A 17,528-nucleotide genomic window follows, 5' to 3' on the forward strand; every position below is an offset into this window, starting at 1 on the left:
CCTTTAAAAAAATACATATATTCCTAGGCAAAAGTCTGAAAGAATATACCAAATTGTACTGGGGAAATTAGTGAAGACATTTATTGAACTTTTAGTTATTAAATAAACTTATACTTCTGTGTTTATTTCAGCAGACATTTAGTTTTTTAAATTTCAAAATAAAAAAAATAATAGGAAGAAAGGCTTGAACTTTCATGTGGGTACATCCTCAGCAGTTTGCCTAGCAGTTTTTATTAATGAGAAGAATGACATCTGGCCATGTAGTGCTTTTTAGTTACTAGAACATTTTCCCTTTTTCGGAGAACTCAAAGCTCCAGTGAACTAGCTCATTTCCAGCCACCCTTTAAACACTTGGTTGCAGTACGCGGTGGACACTATCACATTGTTGCCTAGAAGCGTTCTCACGTAATGGACACACAGGAGCACCAGTGTCCCTTTGACAGTCCGTGGTGTCATTTGTCACCATGGTGCCATTCTCATGTACAGCAGCCTTGCCTTTGCCAACCTTGCTTCTCCTGATTGCCTGATTAATTTTATATCATGCAGCTCTTTTCCTGTTTAAGGATAGTTTACTGGGCTGTTTTTCTTTCATGTAAGACAGTCAGGGCATTTATTATGTTAAACCTGGGTGTTACCTCACTCAGCTCTGAGCTCTGTGGAGAAGGTCTTTGTGTTTTCCTCAGGACCTAACGTGGTGTCTGGCATGGAATATTAATATTAAGCGCTCACTGTCTATTTTTAGTAATAGTGTGCCTACCTCCCCAAAATCATGTGACCTTCCTACATGAAAAAGAAGAAACTGGCAAATTGATCAGAAAGCTTCTTTTTTAACTTGATGTGTGCAAACACTGTTTCCTCGTGGGAGCTGTCAAGTCACACAGGCTCACTAACCGGAAGCCCACCATACAAGCAGCAGCCTAGAAGAGCCCACTCAGAGGAGAGGCAAACTGTTCTCCTTGGGGAATTTCCACACTTCTAATTAATTGCTAAGTGATTGTCTAGGTTCATACTGTGTGGGTGGGGACACTTTGTTGGTCAAATATCATGACACATTCTAATTTCATATTCAGAGCAGAGAAGGTCGATATTCTGAATGCTCAGAAACTGCTTCTTATTCCCTCACTTAAATAACATGGAAAGTTGTGGGGGTTTATCTGAGCAGAGCTGTTTTAAAAACAACACTCACGACTACATCATAATAGCCTGGCACTTTCCTGCAGCTCTAAGATGCAAGTCAGTGTTCTATCTTTACCCCTGTGTACACTGTCAACACAGATGCCCATCCTTTCCTAATCAGGCCTATACTGTCCACTTAACACTTCATGGCATACTGCGGTCAGAATGCAAACTAAAACCCAGGGTTTTCTAACACACACACACACACTCACACACACACACACACACACACACACACACACACACACGGCGTGCCCACGGTGTTCTTATCCACCTGAGCATTGCCATGGTGTCTAGCACACCATGGGCACTGAGCAAAGTGCTTATTGTTTAGGACAAGCTGTCATCGGAAGAGCAAAGGTTGTTTGGGGAAGCCAGTTGGTTGAGTCTCGACAACACTGACAACACTGTATTCTGCTTTCTTTAACTGTGTCTTTAAATGAACCCTGGTGCTTAATCTCAAAAATATTGTCCTTGCTTTCCTGTGTCCTATGAAAAGTAAGAGATGTCCTGCCCTGCCAGAGGACATCCTCATAACAGGCTCACATGTCTCTAGTTAGCAGCCACCTGAAGCCTGAGGCTATTTAACTATGGAGCTTAAATCTTACACGCGGTTCAGTTTTTCTTTGATTATTGATTTTCTAGACACCATTTCTATACAACATTCACTTAGCAGTTCATTTAGACGCTTTGGCCCTAAAAAATATAGTGGTCAAACCAGACATCATGGTCTTCCCTGGCCATGCTAATATATGATATTCTGTCATTTTTTTTGAAAGCCAAAGCAAAATATGACAAATGAATAACACTAACGTACCACCTTCACACTTGGTGTGAAACTGGCACAGAAGTTTTATCAGAGACAGATCAGATCCCCTATCAGACCCTACTACAGCCGCATTGGAAGTCATGTCAAGCCGCCTGTTGCCACCATGTGTTACAAACAAGTTTTCAGCGGTTAATCAATTCCCATAGTGCTGCAGCTGGAGGGCAGTCACAGTGGGTATAGTGTGCACATGTACACCTGGAGTTTCAGAAGATACGGTGCAGTTAGTGCGTTTTATACCCAGTGTGCTTGTTAGCCAGCTGTTTATGTCTTTATCTGAAGCTGTAGCCCTTGGGATGTGTACCCTGCCTGCGACTCAACAGAACACTTCTTCCACCCAAGTGATCTCTCCTGCGGCTGCAGGCTGAATGTGCTCTGCCTGCTTCCTACACCACACAATGGTGTTCACACAGGGTGGATGGCTGCTGCTGAAGAGTGAGGGAGCAAACAGCATTTTTATAATGGCTTTGTTAGCAAAGGACACACTGTAATCCCTGCCTTTCAGAGTTGGCAGTCACTTGAGAGGCAAACTGAGTTGTCTGAGGTCATGTGGTTAGTGATTGGAAAGTCACAATTTGGATCCTAGATGTATTTTTTTGTCACCTCAAGGAACATAAAAAGTAATTAGTCAACTGTCAATAATATTAAAACAGAATAAAATGTGACAAGGACGGAAAGCAACATTTGCAGAGTAGACTGCAGTGTCTCTGCCCCCTCATAGTTATCTGTCCTGTAGAAATAGCCTCCTCACCAAAGATCAAATTCTGACCCTGCCCCAGGCACCAAAGCCAAGGGACCTTTGGAATCCATCCTGCCTTCCATCTCAGGACAGCCGTTCGTTCTAGACACTGCATATCTGCACAGCTTTCCTGGGATCTTTCTTGGGTGACATCTTCTTGGCTTCTGCCTCCCTTTCCTTTCCTCTTCCTTGAACGAAGAGATGGCAGGTTCTGTCGTTGTCCCTAAGGCCACAGGTGAGGGCCAGCCTCCCATTCCCAAGCACCATTTGCCCACAGCATCCACAGTGTAGATACCAGGGCTCCAGATGCTTGGTCCATTCTGGGAAAGGGCACAGAGCTGCCCGGAACTGTGTGTGTCCTCCTAGCTGTCACTCACCTCTAGACTCCTTATGATGCCGAACACAGGTAACTGTTACAGGCTTTTAGTTAGGGAATAATGACAGGGAAAGGTGTGTGTGTGTTGATGCTTGCTGTGGTCTACATGTTGGTTGAATCTGTGGACATGGTGTCTCTGGATATGGAAGCCCAACTGTACTTTTCCTTTGCCCAGTCAGCAAAAACCACGTTTGCCAGCTGCTTGCCACCACATGATGGGTCAGGCAGACCGACGGTTTCCAAACATAGATGCTATCTGGGCTAGCCCATCGCCGTGACTTTTTTCTACTTCTACCTCAGTACTGGTGTTTAAACAGCTAAGAGTTTCACAAAATGAAGAGAGCAACCAAACACATTTACAGATTCTGGTTTTCTTGGCAACCTAAAACCTTTTCATATAACTGCCTTGTATGAATTTGCTGCATGTGCTTATAGAAAAAAACAACAGCAGTAAATTGTGATCAAACTTTTGGTTACTTTGTGGGATTATCAACATATTCTCCTTTAAGGGCTCAGTGCTGGATATGTACCTAGTAGTCCACCATGTAAGAGAATCCCAGGAAATTTGTGTTAACAAATGAATGAATATTTGTAGTCACTTCCTTTGAATGAATTATATAGTTAACTTGATAGTGAAAGACACTTGTTTGATGTAGAGAAAGCCTATGGTTCATTTATTTTTTTCAGTATTTTTTTCTTTTATTGAAAATAGATTCTTTTCTCATGCAATAAATCCTGATTATAGTTTTTCCTTCCTCTCCTCCTCCCAGTTCCTCCCCTCCTCCTCTCCCCTCCCCTCTGGATCCACTCCCTTTCTGTCTCTCATTAGAAAAGAACAGACTTCTAAGAGATAACAATAAAACATGACAAAATAAAATATAATAAGATGAAGCAAAAACTTTCATATCAAAGTCCAACATGGCAACCCAACAGGAGGAAAAGAGTCCCAAGAGCAAGCAAAAGAGTCAGAGAATTTTTAACTTTTTTTTCTTTTCCTTTTTTTTTTTTTTTTTTCAACAGACCTCTCACTGTGTAGTAGTGGAACTCACAGTCCTGCCTTGGCTGCCTGGATTTTAGGGTTGCAGGCATGCCCCATCCTAAGCAGCTTGGTTTTGTAGTTGTTATTCCTGTAGCATATGCATTGCTTTGGGAGGTTAATATTTTGCTTTAGCAAGATCTAGCTGAGGCTGGTTGCCCTGTGCAGAGGTGGTCAACATCAGCTTGTCACTAGTGCCCTCACTGGCCTGACACCGCTTAAACAGAAGAGCTGTTTCCGTCCATCCTAGACTATCTGTCCCTTCTCTGCCCCATCATGCCCCTTAGCCCCAAAGCAGTTATTTGGTGGTTTGTTTGTTTGTTTGTTTGTTTGTTTTTTCCTAGTCATAAAGACAAAAACTCCAAGGATTATAGAATACTCTTCCAAGGTTAAGGCTTCCTTTTCTATTCATGCAAAACCTGCAGTCGGACTAACAGGAGTCTGATTTCTCTGCTGGTGTTCTTACTGTTCTCTGTCACAGCTGCATCTTTACTAATCCAGGGCTGTCTCTGATATGGAGTATTTTGTTGGTGATACTTAATGGTCTTGCCAGATGTTTTTCCTATCAGAGTCAGAAGGAGAGTGAATTCATAGTATACGATCACTGGGCATGTGACTGCCTTGCTTGAGTTGAAGTGTAATTTTTGGCTTAGTGGTCAGCACTCTAGCCCCACTCTCGCTTTGCATTAAAGAGTTTAAAAATGTAAAACTGCCCTTAGATTTCCAGTCATCGTTGCTGACATCTGCCTTACAGTGGCACTAACAGAGCTGGTATCGCAGGACAGAGGCTATGGAGTTTTAACTCCTAGTTCCTTAGAGCACCACTGTTCTCACTCTGAGATATAGAGAGATGTGAACATACAACCCCACAGATTGCCCTAGACCCCAGACGGTGACCAGAGTTTGAGTGGTGCACATTCATGTGTCCTGCTCTGACATCTGGAGTGATGCTCAACGTGCTGTCTGGAGAAAGCCCAGCTCTGCATGCCCAGCTACTTTGACTGGAAGCAATTGCTTTGTTCTGCAAGCTAGTGTATTTCACTTTCATAGGTCCTTTGTGTTCTCTCTGCTTCCCTTGGAGTTAACCTGTAATCCCAGCCCTCAGGAAGGGAAATCAGAGGGATCAGTTCAAGGTCATTCTTGACTGCATAGTGAGTTCAGGACCAGCTTAGACTGCACAAGATCCTGTCTCAAAACAACCAGAAAATGTTGATTACAGCTCATGGTCTGTGCATGTCCAAGCTATGGATGAGTCTGAGAGAATACTGTCCTTCAGCCTTTGTAGATAATTCTAGAAGACAGTCTAGAATATGCCACTCCAGAAGAAAGCTGTCGTTCTGGAGTTACAGGAAAAAACACTGTGATTTTGCATTTTTCTTACACCATGGCAATCTCTTAAGGAGCATGGTGAACAGTAGGATGTGTGTGTGGTCACAGTTAATCTTCACTGCCGTCTGGCAGAAGAGGTGCAGAATCTACACTCACTCGACATGTGGGAAGGGCTTCTCACCCAAGTCACAGCTAGAAGGGAGCTGCTTCAGAAAGCTGTGACCACACACTCTGCACCCATAATCTGGGTGCTTCTGTGAACTTGAAGCTGTGCTCGTTAATTCAGGACTACATTCCGCTATCTTTATTTTGTCTAGTCTTTAACCTGCCTTATAGAATCAGGTCCAATTAATTTTGTGACAGGCTTTTCTTGTGTGTTGTGGGGTATTTGGGCACATGGGGGGAAGGGGCACACTTATGTATCTTGTTCTCTCATTCTTTGCCTTACTCACTTGAGTCAGAGTCTTTCACCGAACCTGGAGCTAGGCTGGCATCCAGGAAGTCCCAGTGATGCTCACATCTCCACCCCAATCCCCACAGAACTGAAGTTAAAGGCACAGCCTTGCCCAGCCCAGGGTTTTTTACATGGGTGTTTGGGTTTCAAGCACAGGTCTTCCTGCATGCATGGCCAGCACCCTTACTCATTCAGTGGTCTCCAAGACCTTAAGGTTTTCGTCTTTGAAAGTCACTCATGGGCTGGAGAGCTGGCTCAGCAGTTTAGGGCACGCTGCTCTTGCAGAGGACCCTGTTTTGGTTCCTAGCACCCATGCTATGTGGTTCACAACTCCAGTTCCAGTGGATCTGATGCCCCCTGGTCCTCCAGTCTCAGCGGGCACCGCACATTCATGGTGCACATAAACACACATACATACACACAGGAAAAATAAAATGATTCCTCAGAATCAAAACTTCACTGTGTATAATGCTTCAGTGGATGTCTAACATGCATCGTACAGACTTCAACACCCCCTCTTGTCCTCTGCACTTTGTCTGATACACATGTGAGCTAGAAGGATATTTTTAAGTTTTGATTCTGAGACCAACTGATAGTAACTTCAGAGCCACCAGTGATAAGAACGAAAAAGAGTGAAAGAAAATGTCTCATTTAAGCTGTTTTGGTTTGAACCTCTCTGGAAATGTCCTTTCACCGTTTTGATCTCCAAAGGAAATGGACAGTGATGGTGTTATTTTCAGTTTCACCTCAGATTGCTCTGGTAGTTGCATGCTGGTGCTGCAGGGCAGAGCGCTGGCTGCGGATCTCCCTGAGTGCCTTTCCCTCCCCCATCTTGATTTCAGGTGTCAGAAACTATTTAAAAGAAGCATTGGTGAATATGATTGCTGTGCATGCAGAGGTAAGCTGTCATTAACTGTTCCTACAAAAGCAGGTAAATGAGGGGGAAGAAAGAAAGAGAAGTGAATTCCATTATTATTCACGAGAGAAGTCTCTTTTCCCCCTCAGAATGTATCTTGGGCATGTAAGTAAAATAAAGCTCAGCTTTCTTGTGTGTATGTCTCTGTGTGTGTATCTCTCTCTGTGTGTCTGTGTATATATGTCTATTTACATGTGCATCTGTGTGCATGATGTGTGAGTGTGCCTGTGTGCATGCATGTTTATATGTATGTGCATCTGTGTCGGTGTGCATGTGTGTCTGTGTGCATGTGTTTGTGTCTGTGTATGCATATGTCTTTGTGTGTGCGTATGTGTGTGTGTAACTTAGTCTTTCCTGAAATTGTCCGTGTCTTCTGTGATCCTTAACACTGAAGTTAGTCAGTGTGTTGCTTCGGGGTGTGTAGATGTTGCTGCCCATGGTTCATGCAAGCTGTCCCCCACAGTTGTCCTCTGAAGCTTCGTGCTAGCATCCTCATCCGACATCCTAGGCGTGAGAGTCGCTCTTCTGAGGTACACTGGAAAACCAGCTACCACCGTTGGTGCCACAGCCGGCGTTGCTGCTGCATGTTTGTGCAGTGATCTCAGTCCAATGCGGGCTCTCAGGGCGGCTCGCAGAGCAGTGGGAAGCTGTAAAATAAAGCCAGGCCAAGCCAGTTAGTACTGTGGCTCAGGTGCCCCTTAGCTTAGCTGTAGGCGTCCAGGCAGGTGCATAGGTGGCTTTCTCCCTCTAGAAGATTTGGAGGCCTTCATGGTATCTGGAAAAATATGGATAAGGACAGCAAAAGCCGGAGAGTGGAGCAAGCAGAGGAAACAGGGGTGATACTGCCTCCTCACTTTTCACTTCTTAGGAAAGGTGCTTGTGAGCATCTCTCTAGAAAGGAAGATCGTATGTGATTTAACTCTGGCAGGGGTTGGTCTCATAGATCTCTGTAATTTTATTAAACATACAAGATAATTCTTGTGTTAGTTTCTTTTAAGATTAAAGCATTAAGTGAAATGGCTGGTGGATAGGAATCCTGTATGCAGAGAGCAGAAGAACTGAGGACATAAGGACTATAAGGATCACTCTGGTCCTATCTTGATGGTTGACTATTAGCCATTATCAATAGCTGTGAGGTTATTTAAGTATCAGCCTTTCAAGTCCCCTTTCAGTTTAGCCCAGTAACCTAAAATAGAATTTCACCAGGACTGTCATTTGTAATAAAATTTTAAATTGCCCAAATTGTTTGTGTTGACACAAATGTTTAATTAACACTAGCGCCTCAAACTGGGAACAGGCAAAGCTAAAAAGAGAACATACTTTAATTGGTGAATTAGCAGATATAACTTTGTCAAATGTTAAAATTTGAAATAGGGTCACCAGGATGGCTCAGCAGATAAAAGTACTTAATGCCAAGCCTGATGAACTGAGTTTGATCCCCAAAACCCATATAGGGAAGAGAGAACCAATTACCATAGGTTGTCCCCTGACCTCCACATACATGCCAAGGGGACTGGAAAGATGGCTCAGTAGTTAAGAACACTTGCTGCTCTTGTGAAAGACCTAGGTTTGGTCCCAGTACCACATGATGGCTCATAACCACTGGTAACTCCAGTTCCAGGAGATCTGATGCCCTCTTCTGAGCTCCATAGGCACCAGGCACACATGTGGTACACATGCATATGTGTAGGCCAAACACTCATACACAATAAAATAAATCTTAAAAACAAAAGTTTATGTATCTTCCATTCATAACTTTGCTTTTTCAAAATTATAGATTAGAAAACTTAAGAGATTTGTTGTTGTTTTATTACTGTGTTTTGACAGACAGGAGCCAGGAAAAGTAATGTAATGCACTGTTTCTTCTTATTCTAAACCTCCCATCAGGTGTTCACTATTTCCAAAGAACTGGTGCCACGGGTCCTGGCCAGGGTGGTTGAAGCAGTCTCTGAAGAGCTGAGCCGGCTGATGCAGTGCGTCTCATCCTTCAGCAGGAATGGAGCACTGCAGGTACCCAAATCCTCCGATTTCATAGACATAGGTGTTTGTAAAATAGGCAGCTGTGTGTTAGCTACCTGCCTTGTAAACACAGCTGGCGTTTCCAGTGCCTCTGCTAATTTCAGAGGTACATGCGCGCGCGCACACACACACACTGTGCAGCGTGCATATATATATCCACTGTGCATGCACACACATACATACTGACACACACACTGTGTGTGATCTGTACAGTTCCCAGATGTTCTGTTTCAGGCATTAAAACAGAACAAAACTTTCAAGAGTTTTATAGAACTATTTGAACACAGATCCACAGAGTCCTTCCATGTCTTTCCAAAGCATTCAGTGCTGTATAGTTCAGAGGTATAAATAGTTGTCTCCTCCTCCTCCTCCTCCTCCTCCTCCTCCTCCTCCTCCTCCTCCTCCTCCTCCTCCTCAGTGAGGTAACTGTTGTGACAACACAGTGCGCGTGTAGAGGAGACAGTGGCCTCCTGCTTGTGAGCTTTCTGTGTATTGAGACAGTGGGTGTGCATTTGAAGAAGCAGTGGTGGGATGGGGGTGGAGCTTAGTGGTGTAAGGTGTACTTGCTTGTATGAGACCCTGGAGGTTCACTCCTCAGTAAAATACACATGCATGTGTGCACACACACACTAAAAAAGATATAGGGGCAGTTCTTTAGCTGATAGCTGAGGAAGCTCTCTCAGACATGCCCATTGCAGTTACCACTTGCAAACTTAACGTCTCTATTTAAATAAACATCACAGTTGATGACCCCAAAGGACACACTGGCATTGAGGGAGCAGACTTACAAGAAATGGAACTTCAGCACATTTCCTGTTGTTTCTGGATGTTTAGCCTGAAAGTTGTTCCACTTCAATGCAGCGCTTCCCATCTTTGTGGTTTAGATTTGGGAGCAGCCCCAAACACAGTTCCAGAGAGCAGCATCACAGCTCAGTGAGCACTGCCCACATTCCTGGCTGGTCCTGTAAACACATATGCTTAGTCCAATTCCACTCTGACCAAGCTGCCTCAGACTAGGAAACTTAAGTCAAAACGGATCTACTGCTGGGCATGGTGGTCCACACCTGGAATCCCAGCTCCTCAAGAGGCCAAGACAGGAAGGTGTCAAATCAGGGTTTGTGTGGTCTGTACAGTGCGTTCAAGGCCAGCCTGGCAATTCACCAAGACTGTCTCAAGATTAGAAGGTTGGTGTGTGGCTCAGCGAGAGTGATGAATGGTGCACAGCTCCTCATGGAAGTGCCACAGTGTCTTCCAAAGCAGTGACTCTGCTGTCCATTAATGAGGCATTTTGTCACCCCCTTGCCCTATCAACACTTGTCAATGAACCACCCTGTGGACCTTGGCTATTGTCCCGGCTGTGGTGTCTGGTTCTGTGGGCTGTGGTCTCACTTTCCTCGTGGTATCTGTTACTGAGTGGCTGTGCTTCGTTTCGATGACAGCCAGCTGATTTCCTCTTGGTTCCTTGTACTTTTGCATTTTCCCAGAAGACTTGCCGAAGTCACAAAAACTTAGGCTGTCTTCTAAGAGCTTATAGTCCATTTTTGTCTTTATATTTAGGTCTGCCTGTGGTCTGTTTCGAGTTATGTTAAGAGAGGTTTGGGCTTCATTCTTTCATGTGTGGATCCAGTTGTACTGTTTCTGTTCGCTGAATGGATGTTTATGACCCTAGTGGAAATCAGTTGGCTTTATTCTGCATTACTGAGCTCTGTGTGTCCATGTGTGGAGGCACACCGACGTGACTTAGCATAGCTGGCTGCGGGGATGTTGGAAATCAGAAGATGTGAGGCTCCCGAATCTGTTGTTGTTTTCCAACATCATTTTAGCTTTTCTGGGGCCTTTACGTTTCCCTATCAATTTTAGGATTAACTTGTCAATTTGCATTTTTTTCTTAAAAGCTCATCCATGAATTTAACAGTGATTGCATTGACTTTTTAGAGCTTGGTTTTACTGGAGAAGAGACTGTACCTTAAAGAATGTAGGTGCCAGCAAGCAAGCCCAGCCACTCAGGCTAATGTTTCACACACACACACACACATACACACACACACACACACACACAAGCAAACTAAAAAGGCAAATACTAGTCAGGTAGTAATTATCATGCGATATGTCCATCTCCTCCCCACACAGTCATATTTGACAGCAGGATTAAAGGACACACTGGGATATTAGTGCTGTTCTCCAAGAGTCTTTTCACAGCAAATTGTCACTGTGTTGTTGTTCTGAGCAGCCTGGGCTGCAGTAAGCAGGCTTCAGGCTGTCTCCTCAGCACTTGCCATCATTTGGTAACTGACACTTGTCACTCTTGCCTTTTTCTTATCTTTAGGCGAGACTTGAAATCTGTGCTCTGAGAGACACTGTAGCCATTTACCTGACCCCGGAAAGCAGGTGAGATGCCAAGTGTTGCTGCCTAGTTCTTTTTACATCAAAATGGCTTTACTCGTGTACAGATAACTTACCAAAGTGAGATGCTCTTACATTTGTGTTGCGATAAATCTGATACATCATCAGAGATTTTGACTAAAAGGACAAGCCTACAATAAGACAATGACACTCAAGGCCACTTCTTTAGAGCACATTATAAATTTAATGTAATTTTTAATTCATTACTTATAAATCTTAGTCTCTTAAATAATATGGCCAAGTATGACATACTCCTTTAAAAACAAAGACCAAAAAAAAAAAAAAATTAAATCTTCATGAGACTTGAAGGACAGTTTGAGTGTTGTAAATATCAGCGTAAGAGGAAGCCTGTGGTTTCTTTGCAAAGTTTTGTAGTGGAAATTTGATGGTAACTTTTAGCTGTTTTGAATGAAAGTCAGGATTTCCTACTATTGAGACATTAGTAGGTGAAATGAGCAGAACTCCTGCCCGCGTGCTCAGAACTGTTTGCCACAGCCACAGCATTGCAGGGGAAGTCAGTCTGTGCTGTGAGCACAGGGCACTGCCACTGCGGGACACCATTCATGCACCCCTAGCCTTGGACAGCATGGCTGTCACCAGTACGGCTGAGAACATTCACTATTTTCTTAACAGTTAAAATTATCTTCTTCCTGCTTGCTATGGTATACCACAAACCATTTCTGGATGATTCCTATGTTCATTGTTTAAACACACCTTTTCCCAACCACTCCTTTTTCTGCCTAAAATGGTAATGTGAGTGCCTGTTTATCCCCTTGAATGTAACACTTTGGAACCTAGGTTCAAGATAATACAGATTGAGTATCCTGTATTCAAAATACTCAGGAACCAAAGTATATTAAATTTTAGATTGTGTGGGTGTGTTGGAATATTTGAGTTACATAAAGAGTTATCTTGGAGATGGAACTCAGGTCTAAACAAGGAATTTATTTATGTTTCATTACATCCATACACATAACTTAAGGTAACTTAATACAGTTGCTTAATCATTTAATGATTGAGGGCCTGGAGAGATGGCTCAGTGGAAGAGCACTGGCAGATGAAAACCTCAGTTTGAGTCCCAGTACTTACATGGTGGCTCAAACCGTCTGCCACTCAGTCCTAGAGGATCCAATGCCCTCTCCTGCCCTCCACACCCATCAGCCATGTATGTGGTACACAGACGTACATGCAGGCAAAATACCCATGCACATAAAAGAAAATGAAAAAGAAAAGTAATTTAGTGTTTAATAGTGAACCTCCTATTCTATTGGTGCTTAAAACATTTTAAATCTTGGAGCACATTGGATTTCAGATTAGAGACGCCCAGCCTGTGAACTCCTAGACAGACCTGGGAGGTTCATAGCATGTGTCCGGTCACCTTGTAAGCTGTCAGTGTCCTACAGATATTAGATGCCCGCCATTTTCATCCCCGTCATCTTGTCCTGACAACAAAAAACAATGAAGCAACGTGTTCCTCTCAGTTAATCCAGCCTCATGGCAAACAGGATGTGGTAGAGGAAGTAGGAAGGGACTTCTCTCTCCCTCAGGAAAGAGGAGAGCCCACTGAACATGGAAAGGCAGACTAATATGCCAGCTGACACTGTCCCCACCCACACTCTACCTCAGCTAGGGAGAGTGGAGGATTCCCAGAGGCGCTTTTATGATTCTGTGGGGACTTCCAGTCTGTTTACATGCCTTTAGTTTAAGATAACATTGTTTAGACGGTTGTGTCCTGGTCGATTGAAGAATATAGTTTTAATATAAGATTGAAGACCTCCTTGATCAGTAATGGTTGCATGTATTTCTTCAACTCCACTAGAAAAGTGGGCCATGAAAAGTTCAGAACTGTTCTCAGGGGCAGTAGTTATTATTAAATAAGTTCTCCAATGTGATCGATCCTCACTCCTCTCCTTCTGATACTCTCTCTCTCTCTGTCTCTCTGTCTCTCTCTGTCTCTCTCTCTCTCTCTCTCTCTCTCTCTCTCTCTCTCTCTCTCAAAAAAAAACCCTAAAATACTAAATAGGTAGTTTTTCAGTTCATTCATTTTACCTTTCTCATGTAAAGATACATTGTTAAAATTACATGGAAATATCTTCCTTGCCTGTCGAGGTTAATTCTAATAAGAACTAGAAACTGTCTCCTGTGTCCACTTTGAGAAGACGTGGCTATAAAGGAGACTCTGTCCTTGTCAGCTGCGACTGTCTGAGTACTCTTCTACACACACCCATCTCTTACTGCCCTCCTGCTTCACAGTTGCTGTAGCTATAGTTTTTTTTTAAGTCCTCCCTCCCCGAACCCCCCACCCCAGTCTCTGCACAGTCACAGCAGCCTCACTGCTCTCCTGAGCAGCATCTTTGTATGGGTCAGACTCCACTTCCTGGCTGCATCTCTTTGGCCTGCCCCTGAAACCCTGCCTGGCTGCTCACCATGGCCTTCCTTTTCCTTTTTCTTTTTCTCTTGTTTTTCACTTTTACTTTTTCTCATACGTCTCCACTCGGTTCACTGGCCTCATTAGTTTCTTTGTATTTCCAGTGTGTTTAAGGGTGTTTACAGTGATCCCCTAATGAATTCTGCTCAGAACTGTGGACTTCTGAGCTGATGTGCTTTTGTGTTTCAGGTCTAGTTTTAAACAGGCCCTGGAAGCCCTGCCTCAGCTCGCAAGTGGCGCGGACAAAAAGTAAGTTCTGAGTGCTCTCCTCAGCCCACTAGCTGAGCTGCACGGGCTCTGCTGGCCCAGGACCCGTGAGGAGTCTGAGAGTGGCCCGGGTGTAGAGGGAGTGTAGGTTACCCTGTGATGTGGTGTGCTGGGTTACCTGTGCCTGGCTTATCTTCCAAATGACAGGAGGAAGTCTGTCTTTTAGGTTTGACTTGTAGCTCTAAGTGGCAGGTTCAGAGAACATGAGAAAGCCATTGGACTTAGTCAGCGGCAGCACTGGCTTCCATATGAGGAAGAGAGATGAGGACCATCCACTGACTTTGACCTATAAAACAGAGTATTAGACAAGTTATACACATGACACAAAACAGCTTGCATACATCCAGCCTCAGCTCGGGGGAGACCTTGTAGCTCTTTGCCTTGTCACCCTTCCTAGTTAAAGGCCACTTGCCTTTGCTTGGGGAAAACATACAGTGCTGGGCTCTGTGGACAGCCCAGAGAAATGCTGTGCAGAGAAAGTGCCTGGACCAGCTGTGGTCGTGAAGAGTGCCTGGGCTTGGAGAAAGGGGGGCAAACCAGCTTTCCTTAATGTGTGACCCCAGTGCAGACCCTTGTGTGTGTCTCCACGCAGACAGGCAAGCAGCAGAACGGTGCCTCACAACACAGAACACCCTGCTTCCAGTCCCTACTTTATTTTTTTTTGGGAATTCGTTGTAGGCCCTTTTCATTTCTTTAAAATAAAAGATAAAAATAGTCACCACTGTTCTTAATACATGGAACGTGTTTCAAAAGGATGCATTTGAGCATCAAGAACAGCCAAGATTGACACTTTGAGCTGATATGCTGTTGTGTTTCAGGTCTTGTGTGCCTGTAGTGTCAGTTCTCAGGAGCAAGCGGATTGGGAGGTCTAGGCCAGGATGGTTCAGCAGTTAAAACAGCTGCCGTGGAAGTCTGCTAACCTAAGCTCTGTCCACAGAGCCCATAGAGAGAGAGGGGGGAATCAGCTCCACGAGTTGTCCTCCAACCCGTGCCCACCCCTTCCACATGTCATGCACACATTCTCTTTCACTCAAAATAATAATAAATATATATGTTTATTTAAATTTCTAGAATAACCTGGGTTATAAACTGAGAGTCTATGTCAAAATCCCAAAAGAAAACAAAACAAAGACCCAGAAACCTAGTGTGTCTTAGATCAATACTGATAGACTGTGGGGATGATGTTCCAATATTGATCATTGTTCATCGTGACAGACTCCACTGATCTTCATGGAATCAAGCACAGTTCCAGGTCCATCTGTACTAGATGAGCCCTGAGAGTCCTTCTGGCTTTAGACATATCTAAAGTATTTCAGACAAGGGAAATGGACATGGTGTGTCACAGTGATTCCCTGTGGAGGTAGAACTGACTTAGGCCCTGCCACGTCCAAGTCACCACATCTGCTCACCACTGCAGACAAAATGGAGGAGTAGAGAGACAACAATAACTGAATTGTGTCGAGACTAAGGAAAAGGCTGGCACCAGAGGGACATCATAAAAGGAGTAGGGCTGCAGCCTACAAATAGGCTCAGTTTGGTAAAGGCAGTTGGTACTGGATGGTGCAAGCCATGTGACCTGAGTTCACTCCGCGGCAACCTCATAAAGGTAGGAGAGAATTAACTTCACAGAGTTGATCTCTGACCTCCGCATGTGTGCTGTGGCATGCAGGCCAAACCCCCCCCCCCATGCACACGATAATAATAACAACAACAACAACAATAATAACAATAAATAAAATGAAATGAAAACTGTAATGAGTAGAGTGAGAGAAAGGCCTGTCTCCTGGAACCGTCCCTGTGTGTGCTTGCTAACAGTCATAGAACTGGACAACACAAAGAATGAGCTTTCGTTTCTCTTGATTGTTAGAGTAATGGTAAAAGAGTAGACCTAAGCATTACCCTGTTTTAGGAAGGACTCTAGAGAAGGATGTAGAGAGAAAATTTAAAGAAAAATAGAGACTTGTATTACTCTGCTCTCTAAGCAGCCTCTTTCTTTTTGGTTGAGATATTTCCATTACTGATTATGATCCCATAGACTGGCTTTTTTGGCTTTCTTCTAAACACAGCATGGCAGTCAGACCTGGCCCACCAGCTCCCTGCCTATTTGCTGAGTTGCTAAGCTAGTGTTTTGGCTATTCTCGGTTGTCAACTTGGCAGCCAGGGAAAGGGGAACCTCTGTTGAGGAATTCCTCCATCACATTGGCCTGGAGCATGTCTCCGGGGCATTTTCTTGATTGCTAATTGATGTCCAGTGTGTGTTGTACCATCCCTAGGCACGTGGGCCTGGCCTGTGTAAGAAAGGTGGCTTGCTGTGGGCCTGACAGCAAGCCAGTAAACAACATTCCTCTGTGATTTCTGCTCTAAACTCCTGCCTTGAGTTTCTGCCTTGGGCTCTCCAAATGATGGATGGATGTAACCTGTAATCCAAATAACTCTTTCCAAGTAGCCTTTGTTCACAGTGTTATATCACAGCAGCAGAAAAGCAAACCAGGAAAACCACTTTATCTTAGAGTTACTATTGCTGTGATGAAACACCATGTCTGTGAGCAACTTGGGGGGAAAGGGTTTATTTGTCATATTGTTTTATGTCACTGTTCATCGTTGAAATCAGGGCAGGAACTCGTGTGGAGTAGGAACCTGGTGGCAGGAGCTGATGCAGAGGCCATGAAGGAGTGCTGTTCACTGGCTCACTCAACATGCTTGCTCAGCTTTCTTTCCTATAGAACCCAGGACCACTAGCCCAGGGACTGCACCACCACAGTGGGCTGGGCCCTCCTCCACCAGTCAGTAATTAAGAAAATGCCTTACAGGATTATGACAGCATTTTCTCATTGAGGCTTCCTCCTCTGATGACGTGTTTGTATCAAGTTGGCCTGCAGCTAGCTAGCACAGAGCTTTGCTGTCAGAATGCTAAATCATCTCCTCCCTTAAGGTTACTAGAGGAGCTTCTCAACAAGTTCAAGAGCAGTATGCACTTGCAGCTCACCTGTTTCCAAGCTGCGTCTCCAACCGTGATGAAAACATAGCGGCCTGTGGAAGCAGAGCATCCAGAGACAGCAAGTGGGAGACTGTCCTCTTCCTGTGCCAGAGGGGTAGCCCGTGCCCAAGCCCTCACGACGTTTAACTCCTCTCTTTTCCCTGAGAAAAAGATGTTGGTGGGTGTTTCACTTCAGCCTGTTTAAATAACCCTATTTTAAATGTACACATAAACAAGTTTTGTTGTTACTAGCTTTGGTCCTGTAAGGCTACATAGCATACTCTTCAAAATGTGTTTTCTTTGCTAAATGTTGCATGGTGTGAGCTTCAGGGTCTTCTCCAGAATGTTCTGGAGTGGCCCGTGGTGTGTGTGAATATGCTTCTCAGCACCCCTTCACCACCAGTGTTGGCAATCTCCAACCCAGGTGAGGCATTTGAGAAGAGATTTATGGGCATGGCTTTGGAGCTCTGTCCTAAACCTAAATATCATCATTTCATACAAATGCTTCTAAACCTCCTAATTTTTTTAGAGAAAAATATATAGTCTACATATAAAATTGTTAAATTTTGGATAATTTAATGT

The 17,528-nt window shown here is 44.1% G+C and overlaps 1 protein-coding gene across 2 annotated transcripts in view; it reads left to right on the top strand.

Moving 5' to 3' along the window:
- The window catches only part of Exoc2 (exocyst complex component 2), a 137,722-nt gene extending 120,524 nt beyond the window's left edge, over positions 1-17,198 (top strand). For both annotated transcript variants that reach the window (XM_059263224.1, XM_059263225.1), the window contains 5 exons: positions 6,779-6,834; positions 8,740-8,862; positions 11,198-11,259; positions 13,892-13,951; positions 16,902-17,198. In XM_059263224.1, the coding sequence (XP_059119207.1) occupies positions 6,779-6,834; positions 8,740-8,862; positions 11,198-11,259; positions 13,892-13,951; positions 16,902-16,995 (395 nt within the window). In that variant the 3' untranslated portion in view covers positions 16,996-17,198. The remainder of the gene's footprint in view (positions 1-6,778; positions 6,835-8,739; positions 8,863-11,197; positions 11,260-13,891; positions 13,952-16,901) is intronic.
- The last annotated feature ends 330 nt before the right edge of the window (positions 17,199-17,528 follow it).

This window comes from Peromyscus eremicus, chromosome 5 (assembly GCF_949786415.1).
Source record: "Peromyscus eremicus chromosome 5, PerEre_H2_v1, whole genome shotgun sequence".
Taxonomy (NCBI): Eukaryota; Metazoa; Chordata; class Mammalia; order Rodentia; family Cricetidae; genus Peromyscus; species Peromyscus eremicus.